The sequence below is a fragment of the Dromiciops gliroides genome, chromosome 1 (genome assembly GCF_019393635.1).
Source record: "Dromiciops gliroides isolate mDroGli1 chromosome 1, mDroGli1.pri, whole genome shotgun sequence".
NCBI classification, from domain to species: domain Eukaryota; kingdom Metazoa; phylum Chordata; class Mammalia; order Microbiotheria; family Microbiotheriidae; genus Dromiciops; species Dromiciops gliroides.
In genome coordinates this window covers 9,486,405-9,505,261 of record NC_057861.1, presented here as the reverse complement: position 1 = coordinate 9,505,261, position 18,857 = coordinate 9,486,405, and the positions used below count along the sequence as shown (strand labels likewise).

Sequence of the window (18,857 nt, the reverse complement as noted above, 5' to 3'; positions counted from 1 at the left end):
AAGGCCGACACTTTAGGAACTGGGAAATTCCATGAGCCGCCGTGGTTGGCTTCCCTGCAGGAGCAAAGCCAGGTCTGAAGGCCTCTGGCAGTTGTGCCCCTCAAGTACCCCGTTCTCTGGGGCTTTCCACAGCATCCCCATTCAGCTGTTTCTCCCCTCCTTGCAGGGACACTGACCGTGTTGATCCAATGTGGTGAGCATTTACAACAGCCTGTCTGTGATGTCTTGCGTTTCTTTGATAACTTCTCCAAACTAACTCTTTTTCGATTCTCCCTCTTTCTCTCTCTCTCCACTCACCAAGACGTGAGCCCGGGGATTGGGGTAGCTTAGGTCAGCAGGTGCAGAAATGGAGGAAAACCCGAGCACGTCCCTCTCTCAGGAGACTGGCCTTTAGGATTCAGTCGGGCTGTTGCTGTGTAATTCACTTTACAGGTCAGTCCGTGACATCTCTGATCAGGGAAGAGCACTTCCTGGCTCACTTTGTCAGGGCCTTCACAGGCTTCAGGATAGCCCCCTAGGCCGTCGGGTCTCAAGCATTGTCAGACTTCGACATGGCAGCTGACATGGCCAAGTCAAACGCAGTCACTGTGACCCGGGAGCTGCCTGGTGAGGGGGCCCTGGGAGCAGGCCAGGCTGGATGGAGAGCACCCTCTCCCCGGCCCCAACGGGGCTGCTTTAGTAGACATCAGGTCTCTGAGCTGAGATCAAGCCGATGTAATGCAGGCTCCCGGATGTACAGAAAATACAGAAGACTGTTTAGCAGTAGAGTCAGGCTCTCTCTCTGCAGAACTGCTGGCCAGGCCTAGTGGCAGCTCCTGCTAAGCCACTTCTGGGGAGCAGCTATAACACAGAGCAGCTCCCTCCCAGAGGGCGGCGTTTCCCCTTCACTCCTCTGCGTTGGCTCTTTGTCCTTGTGTCTCTTCCCTCATCCCCAAATCACATTTCTTCCCTTTGTTGATCTTCCTAGTCTTTAGGAAGAAGAACAGCTTGTCAGGCAGAGAATTTACCCACCAAAGTATGTGACCGAAAGGGGTAAAAGGGAGCGAGCCAAGTTGGCAAGCCAGTCCTCCCTTGGAGGGAGAGGTCAGCCCTCTCCTGGCTACTTTTTGAGCCCTGGGAACTAGCCCAGGCTAGTTCCAGGCTTCTTTGGGGGCACTGACCGACTCCCAAGGGCACCTCTCAGCTGGCTTTGTTGGCACTGGCCTCGGCCATAGGGCCAGACAGGCTGGGTCTGAAAGAGGAACCCAGAGAGCAAGTCTAACCCCACTCGCCCCCTCGTTTCATAGCGGGAGAATTGAGGCCCAATGTCAGGGAAACTTGGCCAGCGAGTGGGGAATCAGGAATTCCTTGGGCCTCCACTGCAGGGCTCATCACGGGCAGGGAGAGAAAGGGATTCGGCCTCAGAACTTAATGTGTCGATGACCAGAAAGGCCCACGAGCCTTCCTGGGGCTGCTGCCCGAGGCACATCTGAAAGAGGAGGAAAGAAATCCTGGCCACACGCCTGTATTTCACCAGAGGTGCATGAGCTCTGGGCGCCTCAGCCAACTGACACCTAATGATGGGGGGGGGGGGTGTTGGGGGGCGTCCCTCTAGCCATTCCTCGTCCTTGTGCATCCCCACCCTCACCCTCTGAGCTTGCTACACGGGCTGCTCATCTCGGGGCTTTGCATGATTTCAGACCCCCACCCATCACTGCCCTCGTCAGTCTACACGGATTGGAGGCCTTCCCAGCACTGAGGCTCTTCCACCCAGCTTGGGTCTATCTCAGTACCAGAGGGGCAAAAAACCATGTGTGTGCAAGCACGTGTGTGTGTGTGTGTGCGCGTGTGCGTCCCCCCGTTGAGGCAGTGACGGCCTCAGCATTTTTCACGGCCCAGGGCCTGCTGACTCTGGCTCTAGGTGTAGTCCAGGGGTCCTCCAGAACCCCCTCAGCCAGCGTCCTCTCCTGCTTATCCGTTGTGCCCCTTCGGGCTGTTGGGAGCAGCGGTTGGTGCCTAGCCAGCAGCTCCTGTTTCCTCAGCTCGGCAGTTCCCCCAGAGCCTTAGAGCCCCAGACGAATGTGCCGCCCTCGAGTTTTGCTTTCTTCCACGCCCAGCCATCATTAATGATGTCACCTATTTCTTGTGTCTCCCCCTTCCCAACTCAAGGAACTGTGGGAATGTTTTCTGCTCCAGCTGCTGCAACCAGAAGGTGCCGGTTCCCAGCCAGCAGCTCTTTGAGCCCAGCCGAGTCTGCAAGTCTTGCTATAACAGCCTGCACCCCACAAGTTCCAGCCTCGACCTCGAACTGGATAAACCCATCGCTGCCACTTCAAACTGAAGCTTCTGCCCGTCGGGGACGAGTGGGTCGGGGGCCAGGCCGGCTCCCCCCCTGGGGAGCCCCCCACACACTGGGTACCCTGAGGAGGTCCTGTGGCCCGCGCACTTTGGAGTGGGGGGCAGGGAAGCACCTGCTCCGAGGGACACAACTCTAGGGCGTCTTGCTGGGGTGGCGGGTCCCTGCCCTTTTCCCCTGCCCCTCTCTGTCTCTCCATCCTCTGGTTTGTGTTTGGGCTTTGATTTTGCTAGAGAACTGGAGGTTGCAAAGGGGGTGAGTCAGGAGCCAAGACCAGAAGCAGTACACAGAGTACCCTTGCCCATGCTTTCAATCACTCCTCATGCCACCAAACTAGGTAGTGCTGTTTGGGGAAACCTTTGCTGCTAAAGACACAGGGAGCTTTGGTCCCATGAGAGCCCGTGCCCCCTTCTCTGTTGTTAGCCTGGGCTGAATTAGCCTCCCGAGGCCCAGCTCTGTTCCCAGGCAGCTCGCTGTTTGGGCCGCTGGCCGAGGAAAGGGAAGGGAGGTGAGAGGGCCTGGCTTTCTCAGTGCCACTCCTGAGCCTGCAGACACAGTGAGGAGGCCTAGCCGGTGAGCAGATCTTTCCATTGTGCCCATGTGGCTTGTTTGTACATTGACCCAGAATGTAGGACCCCCCCTTCTCGCTGACAGTGACTGGCCCGCTCCCGCCCTTGTGGCCACAGCACAGGCCAGCTGAAGGGCAGTGGCCAAGTCTGCAGCTTCCCAATGCCCACCTCCCTTCCTGGGGCTGCTCACTCACACAGTCATCGCCAACCCAGGGAAATCTGGACTCAGGGTTCCAAAAGGCCCCGGCTTCCTTTCCTTTCCCCTGCCCCCACAAAACAATCATGATCTCCCTTCCAAGGTGAAATCAGCCTCTGAAAGTTCAGAACTCCAAGGAGGGAAACCAGACTCCCCATCCCCCTTTTCCTTGGAGAATGGAGTGGGCTCGACCTCGGCCATCATCAGAAAGAGGGGCCCCATGTGGGGCCCTGGCTGGGGCTTCACAGCAGCAGCAGAACCCCTTTGGAAGAGCTGCCCTTGTATCACTGGGGAAACTGGCCAGGATGTGGACAGGAGGTCTGGGGGGAGAAGGGACACAGGAAGCCAGAACAGAGAGGTGGGGAGAGGCCGAGGTGGGGTGCTTTGTCTTGGTGTCTGTGTTTTGCACCCATGGGCTCTCCCTCCCTCTGGGGAAGGACTCAAAGCTGTTAACAGGTAACAGGGTAGAAATGTCTGGGGGAGCTCAGAGACCAGGGCCTGGGCTGAGGGCCTGCTCCTTCCTCACTCGGCGTCTGCCAGGGCCCTCATCCCAGACGATGCCCAGGAGCGCCAGCGGACCCCCCGCCCCCGCCACCTTGGGGGCATGTCTGTGGCAGGACTGCCTTGGAGCTGGAATTAGGGGAACCGGGGGTGGCCCTCCCCTCCGGGCGGGGGCCACAAGTGAGGATGAGTCAGCCAGAGGTTACGATACGGGTTTCTTGGGTCTGATGTACAGTGTGAATAAATGCTTGCAGCTCGTAGGCCCTCCCCTTGTTTTTGATCAATGAAGCACTTTTTTATTAATATTATTTTTCTTTGTATGTAAAGGAGGAAGCATAACTCCGTAGCTGTACATATCACCCTTCTCTCCTACAGAGGGGGCAGTGCTCCTCTATTTTTCATTTTTTTGTCAAAGCAAGAAGTAAATACTTTAGAATTGTTAAATATATAAATAAAAGTGAATAAAGTTTAGAATTCCGCATGGTAGCCTTTGCTGACACTTCTAAAGTTTCCTTTCCCCTCCCCACCAAAAAGGAGTTTTCCATAGGCACCGCTGAATCCACCCCCTTGGGTGTGGTGCAGGTCGGGCTTAGAAGAGAGCTCTGACGTGAGGCTTCACCTTGTGTTCTCCCATCCAGCCATACATCCAGAACCTGGAGCAGCTGGATCACAGACCACGATTAGCCCGGTTCTACCTTGTCCCCAAGAGCTGGCTGTTACATCATTCAAAGGCCCTCTGGCCCTCTGGGCCTTGTGAGCTCACAGCCAGACCACTGGGTTGGTCAGCTGAGTTCAGGCAGCCCAGGCGTCCTTCCCACCCAGCAGCATTCCCTGGGGCAGGCAGTGATGAGGAAGGACACTCCTGAGGAGAGTGAGGAAGCCATCATCCTTTGGCCCTTTGGCATGGCCCTGCATGAGGGTGCTCTCCGCTCCTGCTCCCTCCCAAAGAGAGGAGCCCCTGGCTGAACAAGGAGACCACTGGCCTCCTTAAGCCACAAGGCAATGGCAAGATCCAAGCTCTCTGCTTTGCTGTCTGAGGTTCCTCACACACACACACCCAAATTACTGGTAGAGGGTGACCACTATTGCGAGCATGGGAATATCCCTGTGTTGGGTTGCCCTTTATCCTGTAGGATCTCAGTGCTGTGGGCATCAGTCGATGCCCTTTGTGCTAAGTAGGAGTGATCGAAAGCAGCCTGGGTTCAGGGTCCCCTGGAAGGCTGTCATTCTCCCTGGGGAGGACCTGACTAATACGTGCAGACTCTCACCAATGCATTGGTGATCACTCAAGGCACTTGGACTTCACCTGTGCCCAGAGCATATAACCTGCTTAGGGCCGTCACTTTTTGGCTTGAAAGTCAGGGTCATGGCCTTTGATCTTTGAGAGCCAAGAGCTGGGCCTGTTAGGGAAGAAGCCATGAATGCCAAGGCTCACAGTTCCCAGAGAGGAAACCATCGTGAGCTCATCAAATGGCAAACGTGTAACCTACTGGCTGGTGCCTGCTCCCTTTTGTACCTGTCTGTCCGAGTTCTATGAAGCCGTGGGTCACTGCTGGCAGGATGGGATGTTTGGGGCCGAGGGGTCATGAAGGACGGAAGAGGAGACTCCTCTACTCAAGGCCTAGGAGATTTGTCTGAGCCTGTGCCTCCTGGTTGTGTTGCCCAAACCTGGCAGCGCCCCTAGGTTCTGCTTAAGGACTTGGGGACAGCCACTTTTCTGGAACTTTTCTTCCCCATGTCTCCCTCAATTAAGGTGTTCTGAGTGTTTCTAGGCTTTGTCCCCCAGCCACAGAAGAGTAACCCTTAGGGGGCAGCTAGCTGACACAGTGGATAGAGCACCGGCCCTGGATTCGGGAGGACCTAAGTTCTTGACACTTACTAGCTTTGTGGCCCTGGGCAAGTCACTTAACCCTCATTGCCCTGCCAAAAAAAAAAAAAGAGTAACCCCTAAGCTGCCTCCTTTGCAGGAGCTGGCTAAGTGCTCAGGGCTTCCCAGAGAGATTTCTATCAGGCAGTGAGAAATGTCGAGGTGGCTAACGAACACTGAGCAGGCCTAATGGCACAGCATTCCATTTGTGACTAAAAAATTGAGTAGAGGTGGTACAGTGGATAAAGCACCGGCCCTGGATTCAGGAGTACCTGAGTTCAAATCCGGCCTCAGACACTTGACACTTGCTAGCTGTGTGACCCTAGGCAAGTCACTTAACCCCCACTGCCCCGCAAAAACAAAAAACCAAAAAATTGAGTAGAAGTTGAGGGAGAGCTCCGACCTGAGCTAGGGCACTGTGCTTTTCCCAGGGCAGATGGAATGCTTAGCCCTTTACAAAATAAGATTCAGTGACTTTAAGCCTGGCCCTTATTGACCTTGCAAGAAGAGGAATAAAAACTGGACAATGTCAGGTACCTAACGGTTTTTTTGATGTGCAAAGTCCAAGTCACAGTGTCTGCAAGTCAGTGGTGCCCACAGGACAGCCCTAGAGCTTCTCTCCCATGTCCTGGCCTTACAGACTTTGAGGGGGGAGGGGTTCAGTTTGGGATGCATTGGGAAGCCTAAGTGGAATATGTTTACCTATCCCGGGGAGCTTGTTCTAAACACTACTGGCTGCCAGCCACATCTCCTGGGAACAGTACCTGGAAAGAGGCATTGGTGGGGAAAGAATTGGGAATGCTTCAAGTGGCCAGAGAGAACTTTGGTCCAGCCCAGCAGTTCATTAATGTATCTGATCACATTTCAGTCAAGCCTGGAGCTGTTGTGTTTGGCACCTGGGGAGGGAAGGAAGAAGGGACGTGGTGAGACATCTACAAGGCTGCCACTGTTCTCCCGTGGGGGAGTGCCCGTGGGGGTGAGGGCAGGGGCATCAGAGGGACTTGTATATTCGATGCAGTACAGTTTGATGCTGCTGTTATGGGTTAAGTTTAATGGCTTCAAGTGTACTTCGAAGGTTGGTTGGTTGGTTTTAACAAGACAACTTTGCAGCCCAGTGAGGCTCAGATGGTGTTCAGCAAAGGTGATGTTGGTAGTGGTAGTCCCTGGTGCTTGCCACCTATAACAGCTGTGGCCTCGGTGACTATTTAAGTCCTGATAAATTTGTCATTTTTGTATATGAGCAGGGCCCCTCTTTCCCTGAGTGTGTGAACTTTCTGGACACTGCTTAGCTATGGTGGGATTCGGGCTCTGTGGTGAAGGAATCATTTAAATAGTGGGGTCACTTTCCCATGGGGAGTCACTTAATCCTTGCAGAGTTACACAGTTGGACACACAAATAGAGTGACCTTTCTTTGGGCTTTTTATTCTCTAAAATCTGGGGCTGGAGATCAGCCTTTGAAGTCCCTCCACCACTGAAAGGGGATAAAGAACGGAGACTACCCCATTCAGTAAAGGGCACACGTCTTATTGACTCAAAGGCCAACTCTACATCCTGTGCCCCAGCTTCCTCTCTCAAAGAATGGGGACGGAAGGACTCTCAGAAGCCATTAGCTTCTGATCCAACTCATACCTAAAGAAAGAAGCCCCTTTTCTGTGTCCTCATTGACAAGCAGTCATCCAGACTCTCTCGGAGACCCCCAGGAAGGAGAAAGAGACAGAAAGCCAGGCTGAGCCCTGTACATTATGATGGGGAGAGGGAGCTGCTAGGAATTCCTTGGTCAAGGCTCTGTTCCTTCTGCCCTGTGGTCATTCAACATTTGTTTATGGTAATGTTGGAAACAGCAGTATCAACGGTCAACATGAGTCAGTGCTCCATTTCTGGAACTAACATAAGGCCAGCCCCACCACCCTCAGCATCCCATCCTTCCCCGAAGAGTCAAATCTCAATCCACAGAGCCAAGTTTAACATGAAAATGGAAACTTCCCCTGATGGACAGCACTCAACCGTCACCTTTTGCTCAGTTAATAAGAGTTTTGTTGAGTCTCCTTAGGAGTCATCAAAAGTCAGTGCCAGGCAGCTAGGTGGCGCAGTGGATAAAGCACCAGTCCTGGATTTAGGAGGACCTGAGTTCAAATCCAGCCTCAGACACTTGACACTTACTAGCTGTATGATCCTGGGCAAGTCACTTAACCCCAATTGCCTCACCAAAAAAAAAAAAGTGCCACTCTTATGTGATTACATTTTTTTATTTTAGGGGCAATGAGGCTTAACTGACTTGCCCAGGGTCACACAGCTAGTGTCAAGTGTCTGAGGCTGGATTTGAACTCAGGTCTTCCTGAATCCAAGGCCGGTGCTTTATCCACTGTGCCACCTAGCTGCCCCTGCTACATTTTGAGAGAGAGAGAGAGAGAGAGAGAGAGAGAGTGTGTGTGTGTCTGTGTCTGTGTGTGTGTCTGTGTGTGTTGGGGTGGGGCAGGGCAGCTAGATGGTACAGTGCAGAGAACGTTGGGCCTGGAGTCAGGAAGGCCTGAGTTTAAATCCAGCCTCAGATATTTACTAGCTGGGTGCCCCTGGGCAAGTCACTTCACCCTATTTTCCTCAGTTTCCTCATCTGTAAAATAAGCTGGAAAAGGAAATGGCAAAACCACTCCAGATTCTGTTTGTTTGTTTGTTTTGGTGAGGCAGTGGGGGTTAAGTGTCTGAGGCCGGATTTGAACTCAGGTACTCCTGACTTCAGAGCCGGTGCTCTATCCACTGCGCCACCTAGCCGCCCCCAGTATCGTTGTTAAGAAAACCTCAAATGGAATCATGAAGAGCCAGACACAATTGAAACAACTAAACAGATCTGTCTTTATTTGTATAGATACATGTGTGTACACATACACACACACACACACACACACATACACACCCTTTTATTGAACATTAGAAATTGAGCATATGGGGCGGCTAGGTGGCACAGTGGTTTCAGGAGTTCCTGAGTTCAAATCCGGCCTCAGACACTTGACACTAGCTGTGTGACCCTGGGCAAGTCACTTAACCCCCATTGCCCCGCAAAAAAAAATCACCAACAACAAAAAAGAAATTGAGCATATATGAGACATGCTGGTCCTTGGGCATATGGTATGTTTGAGACAGGTTAGCTGCATTTCCCTTCTGTTCGGGGGCCTCCACCATGTTCAGTCTTCTCTTAGCAGGGAAGCCTGGACGCCTGCCTTCCCTTTGAAAGGAGGGCCTGCCTCCTACACCAGAGCTTTGTCTCTACAGACAGCATTAGCCCCATAGCAGCCAGCTCGCTGGGTAGTGTCCAAGGGCACAGGTCTTGTTCACACCACCTAGGAAGAAACCTCAGTTGAGGGGACCTCCTATGCCTGTAGCTGCTCTCAGGTGATGGCCAAGGTGGTAAAGCTCTCATTGTTTCTAACTCCTATTTGAAGTCCATTTCCCTCTGGGCCTTGGGCCTACCTGATCAGTGCCAAGTCACTCCTAAATTAAGTGGCACGGTGTGAAAGAACAGGAAACTCTTCCTGTTCCAAGCTTACTTGGAATAGTTACACTCTCTGGGGCCTATCTTTCACCTCGTCCTCAGGATTTATTCTGGGAAGTTTCCAAATTTTACCCACCTGGGTTTTCCTCTGAGCGTTCAAGATAACGTGCTTATTAGGTATGGGACAGCCTATTTATTTTGAAAGGCCAGGGAAACGGCTTGTCTCAAAGAATCTGTGCAGCACTTCCAAGATGAGACCCAGGGAAAGCTCAGGGAGAAAGCGGTATCACTGGATTCGACTCCACTGCCTTTTGATCTGATAATAGAAGTCCGGGAGGTGAATATGCTGGGACTTTCCTAAGGAAGGAATTCAACTGGGCCCGGGAGATGGAGAGTTTTACCTCTGTGAAGCGTAGATGTCAGCCTCAGGCCCGGCTGCGTGCTCTCTCTACAGTGCCCCTGTACAAAGAGCAGGTCTTCAATGGGAGACCAAGGAAAGAGCCGGTACTATTACATTACAATCCTGTTCTGTTCCATGGGGTTGTGGGGTGTGTAACTGGAAGGGCATTTACAAATCCTCCAGGCTCAGCAAGGCCATAAGATCATGGAGTTGAAACAGTCTGTAAAGGTCATTTAGTTTGACCTTGTTTTGTGAAGGAAGAAACAGGTTCAGCAGGGTTGTGACCTGGCTGATGTTATGAGAGTAGGGGTGGGATTTGAACCCAGACTTTTGCCTTCAAGGCCAGTGTTCTTCCTGGGATACCATGCTGCCACTGCCCTCCCCAACCGGGAATGGGGACACATGGAGGAGAGGAGGGAACTATCTATGTGGATCCAGGCCAGCGTGCAGGCCAGGTCAGCCTCCTGAGGGCATCCTGCAGGCACCGGATGGAAGGAGCCAGCTCCGAGTGGCTGGAAGCGGAGACCACCTTCTCCCGGAGGGGAAGGACAGGCAAAGCACAAACCTGGTTAATGGACTTCACGGGCAGCTAGCTCATGGGGCAAGCAGGGGAGCGGTGCCTCTGAGCATCTCACCACCATCTCCTCCTTCCTGTGAAGGAGCCCTATGGTACCTGAGGCTCCTGTGATTTATAAAGGTGGCCAACCCTCACCCTTCCATGAAGCCAAGTGCTTTTCATTCCTCATTTGATCTGGGAGGGAAATGATGGCGTCTCCCTTTTACGTGGGAAAATAAGAAAACCCCATGAAGGGAATTGATCCCAAGAAGTGGCAGGGCTGAGATCAAACCTGAGGCTCATTCCAAATCCAGATGCCCTCCCTAGCCTCCCCAGGGCAAGCTGTGCCCCAGCTCTGTAGACTTCAACTTATAGGCAGGCCACACAATTCTTTAAGGAACACATCAGTTGAACAGAAGCAAGAAAAGGCTTACCCATCATCTTCAGGGATATAACCCCTTTCCCAGAGAATTCTGGACCTTCCCATTTCCAGGGTCCAAGGCAATAGGAGGAGGGGGCAGCAGGATGCTATTGACAAGCTCCCAGTGGCATCTCACCTGGACAGATGCTGAGAAGGCCTGCATCACCTGCCCTTGGATTTTACTCAGGACATGTACAGTATCTAAGGCAAGCGTGTTGGTGGTTCCCTCCCAGATGGTCAGCACCTGAAGAAAGGACAGCAACATTTCCCCCTTTGCTCGGGCCTTAGGGCCTTGCAGCAGTCAGGTGGTTTCCTGTCTGAGTTTCCCCCATTAGGCCCCTCTACTGCCTACTGATTCAAAGTCCCGATTCCTGGGACCACTCGTCCTGGTACCCACTAGTACTGAAATCCAACTTCTGCCTCTTAGTGCAGCCCAAGGGCCAAGTCATGGGATTTCTAGTACAAAACCAAGCCAGAGATTAGGGTGTCGGGGACACAGAAGACCTTTGGCACAACACAGCCGGCTGGTGCCCTCGGAAGTTAATGCCTGGTGTCCTCAGTCTTGGGGCCCTTACCTGTGTGTCACTTGCGTGTCCCGAAGAATGCCCACCAAGTTTGTGTCCTCCATGTAGCCTTACCCACCAAAGCATTCCAGGCCCTCAGAGACAATAGCCATTGCCTGTGAAAAGAGGGTCTGGCTGGAGAAAGGCCAGACTTCTCCATCCCATCCTGCCCTCTGGTTGCTTCAGGTTTCTGGGAGCCAATGAGATGCTTCTGGGTGCATCCTGGTACCTCTGGTCACTGCTTTGATCTCCCTTGTCTTCAGGCAGGGGGTTGGAAATGGGGGATCAGAGCCAGGAATTCCTGGACTATCAGAGCTGAAAGATACCCTAGGGGTCATCAGTACTGCTCTGAAGGTTGCCAGTGATGCCACGAGGTAGGTCACAAGCTGGAAGGGACCTTTGAGGGCACAGAGTTCAGGGCCCTCATTTTACAGTGGATGAAACATGCCCAGAGAAGTTAAGCGACTTGCCTAAGGTCCCACAGCTAGTAAGATGTTCAAAGTGGGATTTGAACTTTGAAACTGAAGTGGGTCTTCCTGACTCCAGGACCAGCCCTTTCCATTACACCACATTATTCCCATTTAGCACATACAGGAAACTGAGGTCCAGAGAGAAGTGACTGGCCCGAGGTCACAGGGTCATAAACTGAAATTGGAAGGGTCCTTAAAGGTCCCCTACTCAAACACCTGAAGACACCCAGAGAGAGAAGCAAGATAACATGAGTAGTAGGCCACAGAAGCAGGATTTGAACCCAGGTCCTCTTGATTCCAAATCTAACTCCCTCATTTTATGGGGGAAGAAGCAGGTTCAGGATGGGCAGATGACTTAGCCAGGATTATACAGGGAGTCAGCAGCAGAGCTCAATAATTCCCAGGAGCCCCTACACCTCCCAAGGGTGGTAGAGGGAAAGAAGTTCCCAAGATTCTCCAGATCTTGAAAGTGCCCGGCAGCTGAAGAAGCCGGGTCTTGGGGGCTGATGTCCATCCACCTTCGAATCTGTTCACGATGGACTTGGGCAGACTTAGAACTGATGGCCTGTCACTCAAAAGAGACCTAAGTTCTAGGGTCCTGGGAGTCCGGGGGCTGGCTGCCTAGTCCTTACTCACTGAGGCGAGTCAACAAGCATTGACTTAGCCTTCATTCTGTGCCAGGCTCCGTGCTAAGCACCATCGAAGCAAAGACTTTGAATGACTTCGCTTTGGCTGAGTCATGCGGGCTCAGGCACTGATGCCCGAAGGAACACAGAAAACATCTGCCCGAGATTAGGAAGTCTGGGGAAAGACAGCAAAGACTGGAGGGGCACAGGTGGTGTTTGCGTCGCCGCTGCCCTCGGAGGCCAGAGGATTCAGAAGGGAGAGGCGGCGGGCAGGACTGAACAGCTGGTGTCTGAAGACGGGATGTGGAGGTGGGGGGTCACAGATTAAAATCAAACGCAGGCTGGTGAGAATGAAATGTGGCTATAACAGCAAGAGACAACAGAGAGCCCCTGTGGCCATGTGTTACGTGATGTGTGTATAATAATATAACAACTCTGTGTATACATATGTTTATATATGCGCATACTTGTGTCTACTGTGTGCATAGTAGAGATAATACATATGTGTATGTAGTATACATAACAATATAATGTAGGTATATATCTATACATGCATATATAGTATATATAATACATGTATTTGTATACATATGTATATATACACATTTATGTGTATGTGTACATGGATGGAGTATCCCAATCCAAAGAACTTTAAACCAAAAAAAAAGGAAGAAGAAAACTGCCTGTGTATGCCCTCCACCAAGCTAGTTATCATAGTCAGTCAATAGACATTTATTAAGTGCCTACTGTGTGAGGAGGCAGTTAGGTGGCTCAGTGGATAGAGGTCTGGAATCAGGAACACTGGAGTTCAAATCTGGCCTCAGGCACTCCCTAGCTGTGTGACCATGGGCACCAATCCAAGGGCATGGCACCGCACCAAAGTTAGGGAAGCTCAGAATGAGCCTAGGCTGGTGAAGAACTCCAGGGAAAGAGGAAGGATGTTGGTTTGAAGCTATTTTGGGGAAAGGGGTGGATGGGATGAGAACCAACAAATAAGGGAGAGAAGGCAGGCTTCGTAAACCACCCCCCAACCTCACCCCTGCCCTGCTCTGCCACTTTCAGACTGGGAAGAAGAAAAGAGAAATGGGTGATTGGGAGGTGGGATCCCCAAGGCAAGTAAGGAGACAAAAATGGAGCCCTTGGTGGCCACGAGGAAGTCACGTCATCGGGATCCTGGAAGTACCAACAGATGGGATCATTGAGTCCCTGCCAAGGATATTTGAAAGAGAATTGAAGGAGGGCCTCCCAGGACTGGAGAAGGGCCAAAGAAGGGGGTGGGGAAGTGGGGTCTGCCAGCTTGAGGCCAGCGACCTTGCCGGACTTCTGGGGAGGTTATTAAAGAGATGGTTAGGGAGCATCTAGGAAAGGTGGTGACCGCAGGCCTTGGGCCTGGCCGGCTCAGACTGTGTTTGGGAGATTGGGTTCGGTTCTAATGACTTATGGGAAATTGATGAGCTGAAAAGTAGCAAAAGAAAGCATGAGATAAATGTGCTGTCGGGGTGGGGTGAACAAGGAGCTCTGTGTGCGACTCTCTGGAGGGGGCCCTGATGAGGGGAGGATAGGCCTGTTCTCTGGCATCAGGGCCTTGTGAACCAGGCTCAATGGGCCATCCAGAGGGGCCTGTCCCTCCTCTCCAGAAGCGGTAGAGGGGCCATCTCCATTTGTCAAGGATGTGGGTGCTGGTCAAGCACCCGTCGGATGAGATGCTCCCTCGAGCTGAGGTTCCGTAGGCAAGTCGCCAACTTTCTGTGTCTGAATGTTTCTCTTTCGTGGGGTCTGCTGGCCTCATAAGGTCATTGAAGAGCAAATAGTCACCCTTGAGTAGTGAGGCAGCCGGGCGGTGCAGTGGATAGAGTGCTGGGCCTGGAGTCAAAATCTGAATTCAAATTTGACCTCAGATGCTTACTGGCTGTGTGATCTTGGGCAAGTTACTTAATCTCTGTCTGCCTCAGTTTCCTCAATTCTAAAATGGATTTAATAATAGCACCTCCCTTCCAGGGTCTTGTAAGGATCAGATGAGATAAGATTTGTAAAGCACTTAGAACAATGCCTGACACATAGTAGGGGCTTAACATACGCTTGTTCCCTTGGCAACTCCCTCACCATACTTGATACAGCATGCATCATATGTTTATAAAGTGCACCCTCTAAGTGACTTAGTCCAGTTACATAGCTCCGTGGTCAAATCAGGACTGGAACCCTGGTGTTTTCACTTCAAGGCCAGTGCCCTACCCCGTTAAGTCACGCTGCTTCTGGCCTGAGAGGAGATGAGGGCCACGCCCCAGGGCGGGGCTTAGAGGGGGCGGTGCCACACCCCAAGGCGGGGCTTAAAGGGATGGGCGCCACACTCTCGGGCGTGGCTAAGAGGAGATGAGGCCGAGTCAGCATCACCCTGGTATCTCACCTGCTTTCCTGTGTAAAGAAAGCTTGGCCACAGAAGCCAACAATCGGAGGAGGTGAGAGTCTCGGGCGCTCGCCAAGTTGGTCTCCTCCAGGCCAAGAGACCTGCCCAGCTCCGTAAGCAAGAGGAACCCGCCTCGTGTCTACACCTGCCAGGCCACGGAGAAGGGAGGAGGCAGTGGGAAGAACCGGTGACCCAAGGAGGGGGCACGGCCAGCCCAGTCTGGGGCTGGTCCAAGTGATGGCGGTCTCCGTGTATGATCGACGTGGGACTGACTAGTTCCCTCCTGGGGGGGGGGGGTCGGGGGTCGGCGGAGAAAGATCGGCCCACGGATGCCGATTGCCGGTTTACTCTCGCCCTTCTCCCACCGCCCTTCTCCATCACAGAACACATCAAGTATCTCTTTTCCGTCCTGGAAGGGGCCTTACACGCACTCACCTCTTCTTTTGACAGATGAAAAAACTGAGCTTGGAGAGACCGTAGTTTTCCCCCAGAATTCTATGGCTAGTTAGTGGAAGAGCTGGGTTCTCCCCACCCCCACCCCCAAATCCCTCCTTCCAGGTCAGTGATATGACTTTTTTTTTTTGGCGGGGCAATAAGGGTTAAGTGACTTGCACAGGGTCACACAGCTAGTGTCAAATGTCTGAGGCTAAATTTGAACTCAGGTCCTGAATTCAGAGCCTGTGCTTTATCCACTGTCCAAAAGAAAATGATTCTATACATAATAGGTGTCTGCTTGCCGTGTACAGTTGTGTCTCTCCCTGCTATCTCCACGCCAATCAGAGCATTGGGCCCTTGAGGACAAGAACAATTTATATTTTTGTCTTTGGATCCCTCCCCCCAACCCCCAGCTTTGTACCTGGCACTTAGTAGGCCCTTAATAGAACGGAGTGCAATAGAATGCCAACAGTGCCTTGCCTCTGTGGCTCATATACCATAATTTTTTTTCAGGGCAATGAGGGTTAAGTGACTTGCCCAGGGTCACACAGCTAGCAAGTATCAAGTGTCTGAGGTTGGATTTGAACTCAGGTCCTCCTGAATCCAGGGCTGATGCTCTGTCCACTATGCCACCTAGCTGCCCCTACACCATAATTTTTTGCCAGTAGTCTCTCCCATTAGACAGAGAGCTCTTTGTGGCAGGGAATGGTTTTTTTTGGTTGGTTGGTTCTTTGTCTCCCCAGCACTTAGCCCAGAGCCTGGCGAATAGTTGGTGCTTAATAAATGCTTATTAACTGACTAAAGTGGAAAGAGATCTTAGAGAACATCTAGTATAGTCACCTTATTTTGCAGAGGGGGAAACTGAGGCCCAGGGAAGGGAAGGGCTTTGCTCAGGGTCACCCAGGAAATAGGCTATGCAGTGCTCCTCCCCCTACACCAACTAACCTTTGCTTTCAGGAAGCACACATCACCACACCAAGGCCCAAGTTTTATGTCCCTGCCTGTCTAATAACTTAGGAGGAAACCCCTGGGAATAGAATTCAGATAGGCTGGATTATGGGCCATTAGCTTGGGCTAATTATTTCTTTATGGCTTGGCACGTAGGCATAACTGACAGCCACATTTACAGGTACAGAGCAAGGCAGCTTCAGCAGCAGCAGAAGGGGAGGGGGTGGAGAGGCTCACTTCTTGGCTACAGGGCCCCTTCCTTGCATTATTCTATTTGGGAATGGTTGGGTAGGCATTCTGGATTTGTCTAGACCAGCGCCTTCACTGATGTAGAGGAGTCCCAGTGTGGGAACTCCTTGCACCGACACAGATTGGCTGCTCGTCTACAACCTACAAGATCCTAGATCTAGAGCCCTGAGACACATTTGAAGCCAGCTCACTTTACAGATAGGGAAACTGAGGTCCAGAGAGGGCAAGTGTCTTGCCCAAAGTTGCACAGGCGGTCATCATCAAAGGGGGCATTTGCTTTCTTCCCTCTTGGTCAAGGTCACACAGCTGGAGTATGTCAGGAGCAGAAAAGGAACTCGGGTTTCCTTGACTTCAAGGCCAGTCCGCCATCCATATGCTACTCACGTGAAGGTGTCATGCCCTCCTAACTCCAAATGGGGAATGTGCGAGACCTCTTACTCCATGAGTGGCCAAGTCACCCTAAGTCTCTGGGCCTCGGCGTCTCACGCAGAACATCAGGGGGCTGGACCAGATGACCTGCAAGACCCCTTCTGGCTCTGGCTCTATGACTTCATGACTCAGCATGTCCCACAAAAACAAACAAAAAAGATTTTAAAAAATGCCACCAGGGCAGCTAGGTGGCACAGTGGATAGAGCACTGGCCCTGGAGTCAGGAGTACCTGAGTTCAAATGCGGCCTCAGACACTTAACACTTACTAGCTGTGTGACCCTGGGCAAGTCACTTAACCCCAATTGCCTCACTAAAAAGAAAAAGAAAATGCCACCTACCTTAACAGAGCATCTTAACTTATTCATTTATTCATTCATTCATTTACTTATTTGCAGGACAATGAGGGTTAAGTGACTTGCCCAGGGTCATACAGTTAGTGAGTGTCCTGTCATATGTCAGATTTGAACTCAGGTCCTCCTGAATCCAAGGCTGGTTCTTTACCCACTGCACCACCTAGCTGCCCCCTGAGCATCCTAACTTAAATGAGAGAGTGTACATAAATCCCTTTGCAAACCTTAAGATGCTATGTAGGGGGCAGCTAGGTGGCACAGTGGATTAAGCATTGGCCCTGAATTCAGAAAGACCTGAGTTCAAGTCCCCCCTCAGACACTTGACACTTACTAGCTGTGTGACCCTGGGCAAGTCACTTAACCCTCATTGCCCCACAAAAAAAAAAAAAAAAGAAGATGCTATGTAAAAGTCGACTATTTTGACATGCCAATGTCACCCAAACCTGGCATGCTTTTCCTTTTCACTTCCACCTCTCAGAATCCCTACCTTCTTTTAAGTCCCAATTCCTACCAAAGAGCCTGTCCAGAGCTCCCCGTTGCAGGCCCCTTGCCACTAGAGATTACTTTGTACATAACTTGTACTGAATTTTCTCTTCAAGTATTGTTCCCTATCCCCACCCCCATAGAATGAAAGTAGAGTATTTAATCATAGAACAAGCCTGAAGCCAGACAGTCCAGGGCTTTGAAAGCCTAACAGGGGAGTTTGTGTTTTATTCTGGAGGCAATAGGGAGTCAATGAAAGTTAAGGAGCAGAGGAATGATATGGTCAGATGTGCTTTAAGGATGATGGATTAGAGAGGAGCAGGCCTGGAGACAGGGAGAGCCCTGAGAAGAGATTGTCATGGCAGCTCAAGAGGAATAAACTGGATTGGATGGGGAAATGTCACACTAGAAGTCAGGGGGCCTGGGTTGGGGTCTCAGCTCTGCTTTGTCTAGGTCTTTATCTTGGAGTCCCAATTTTCTCATCTATTAGATGGGGACTATGTGACTGACTCCTTCACAGAATTACAATCATGTGGGGATGTGGGGATGAAAGTACTGGGTTTCTGGGTTGAAAAGGATCTTAGCATTCAATTGCTCTCAGGATTATTGAGTTTAGAGCGGAAAAGAGATTCAAGAGACCCTCTAGGCCAGGGGTTCTTTTTTTCTTTTTCTTTCTTTCTTTTTTTTGCGGGGCAACGAGGGTTAAGTGACTTGCCCAGGGTCACACAGCTAGTTAAGTGTCAAGTGTCTGAGGCCAGATTTGAACTCAGGTCCTCCTGAATCCAGGGCCAGTGCTTTATCCATTGTGCCACCTATCTGCCCCTGGTCAGAGGTTCTTAATCTCGTTGGTATCATGGACCCTTGGGCAGCAAGCAGTCTGGTGAAGCTTATGAACCCCTCAGAATCATGTTTTTGCTGTTCTTCAGTCATATTTCAGTTGTGTCTGACTCTCTGTGACCCCATTTGGGGTTTTCTTGGAAGAGATACTGGAGTGGGTTTTGCCATTTCCTTCTCCAGTTCATGTTACAGAAGAGGAAGCCGAGGCAAACAGGCTTCAGTGACTTGCCTGGAATCACACATCTAGTAAGAGTCTGAGGCTAGATTTGAACTCGGACACCTGACTCCAGACCCAGCACTCTATGCACTATGGCGCCACCTAGCTGTCCCAAGGACCCCTTCTCAGAATCATGATTTTAAATGCTTAAAATGTTTAGGATTACAAAGGAAACCAATTATGTTCAAAGTTATCTACCTACCTACTATCTATCCATCTATTTACCCATCCATCTATATCTACCTAATCTGTCTAAATATGTATATATATACATGGATGTAAAACCCCCTGATCTAGTCTAATCCCTTTATGATTTCATCATCCTCATCCTCATGATGATTAGTTTTACTGATAAGGAAACTGAGATCCAAAGAGGGCAAAGAACACAAGAAAGTCACAAAGCCAGAATCCAGATCCGGGTCCAGTGACTGCCAAGCCAGAGGTCCTTCTACATGACCTTGACCCTCTCGTTTAATCTCTTCCTTTTGCACATTGAAAATGATCAAGATGGG

The 18,857-nt window shown here is 51.2% G+C and overlaps 1 protein-coding gene across 9 annotated transcripts in view; it reads left to right on the top strand.

Moving 5' to 3' along the window:
• MTMR3 (myotubularin related protein 3) overlaps nt 1-4,072 on the top strand; it is a 167,883-nt gene extending 163,811 nt beyond the window's left edge. For 3 of the 9 annotated variants that reach the window (XM_043979583.1, XM_043979590.1, XM_043979574.1), the window contains 2 exons: nt 302-432; nt 2,149-4,072. In XM_043979583.1, the coding sequence (XP_043835518.1) occupies nt 302-432; nt 2,149-2,474 (457 nt within the window). In that variant the 3' untranslated portion in view covers nt 2,475-4,072. Of the gene's footprint in view, nt 1-166; nt 194-301; nt 433-2,148 lie in introns of those variants that run through there. The other 6 variants (XM_043979612.1, XM_043979596.1, XM_043979629.1 and 3 more) reach the window with 3 other exon arrangements.
• Nucleotides 4,073-18,857: the final 14,785 nt, after the last annotated feature.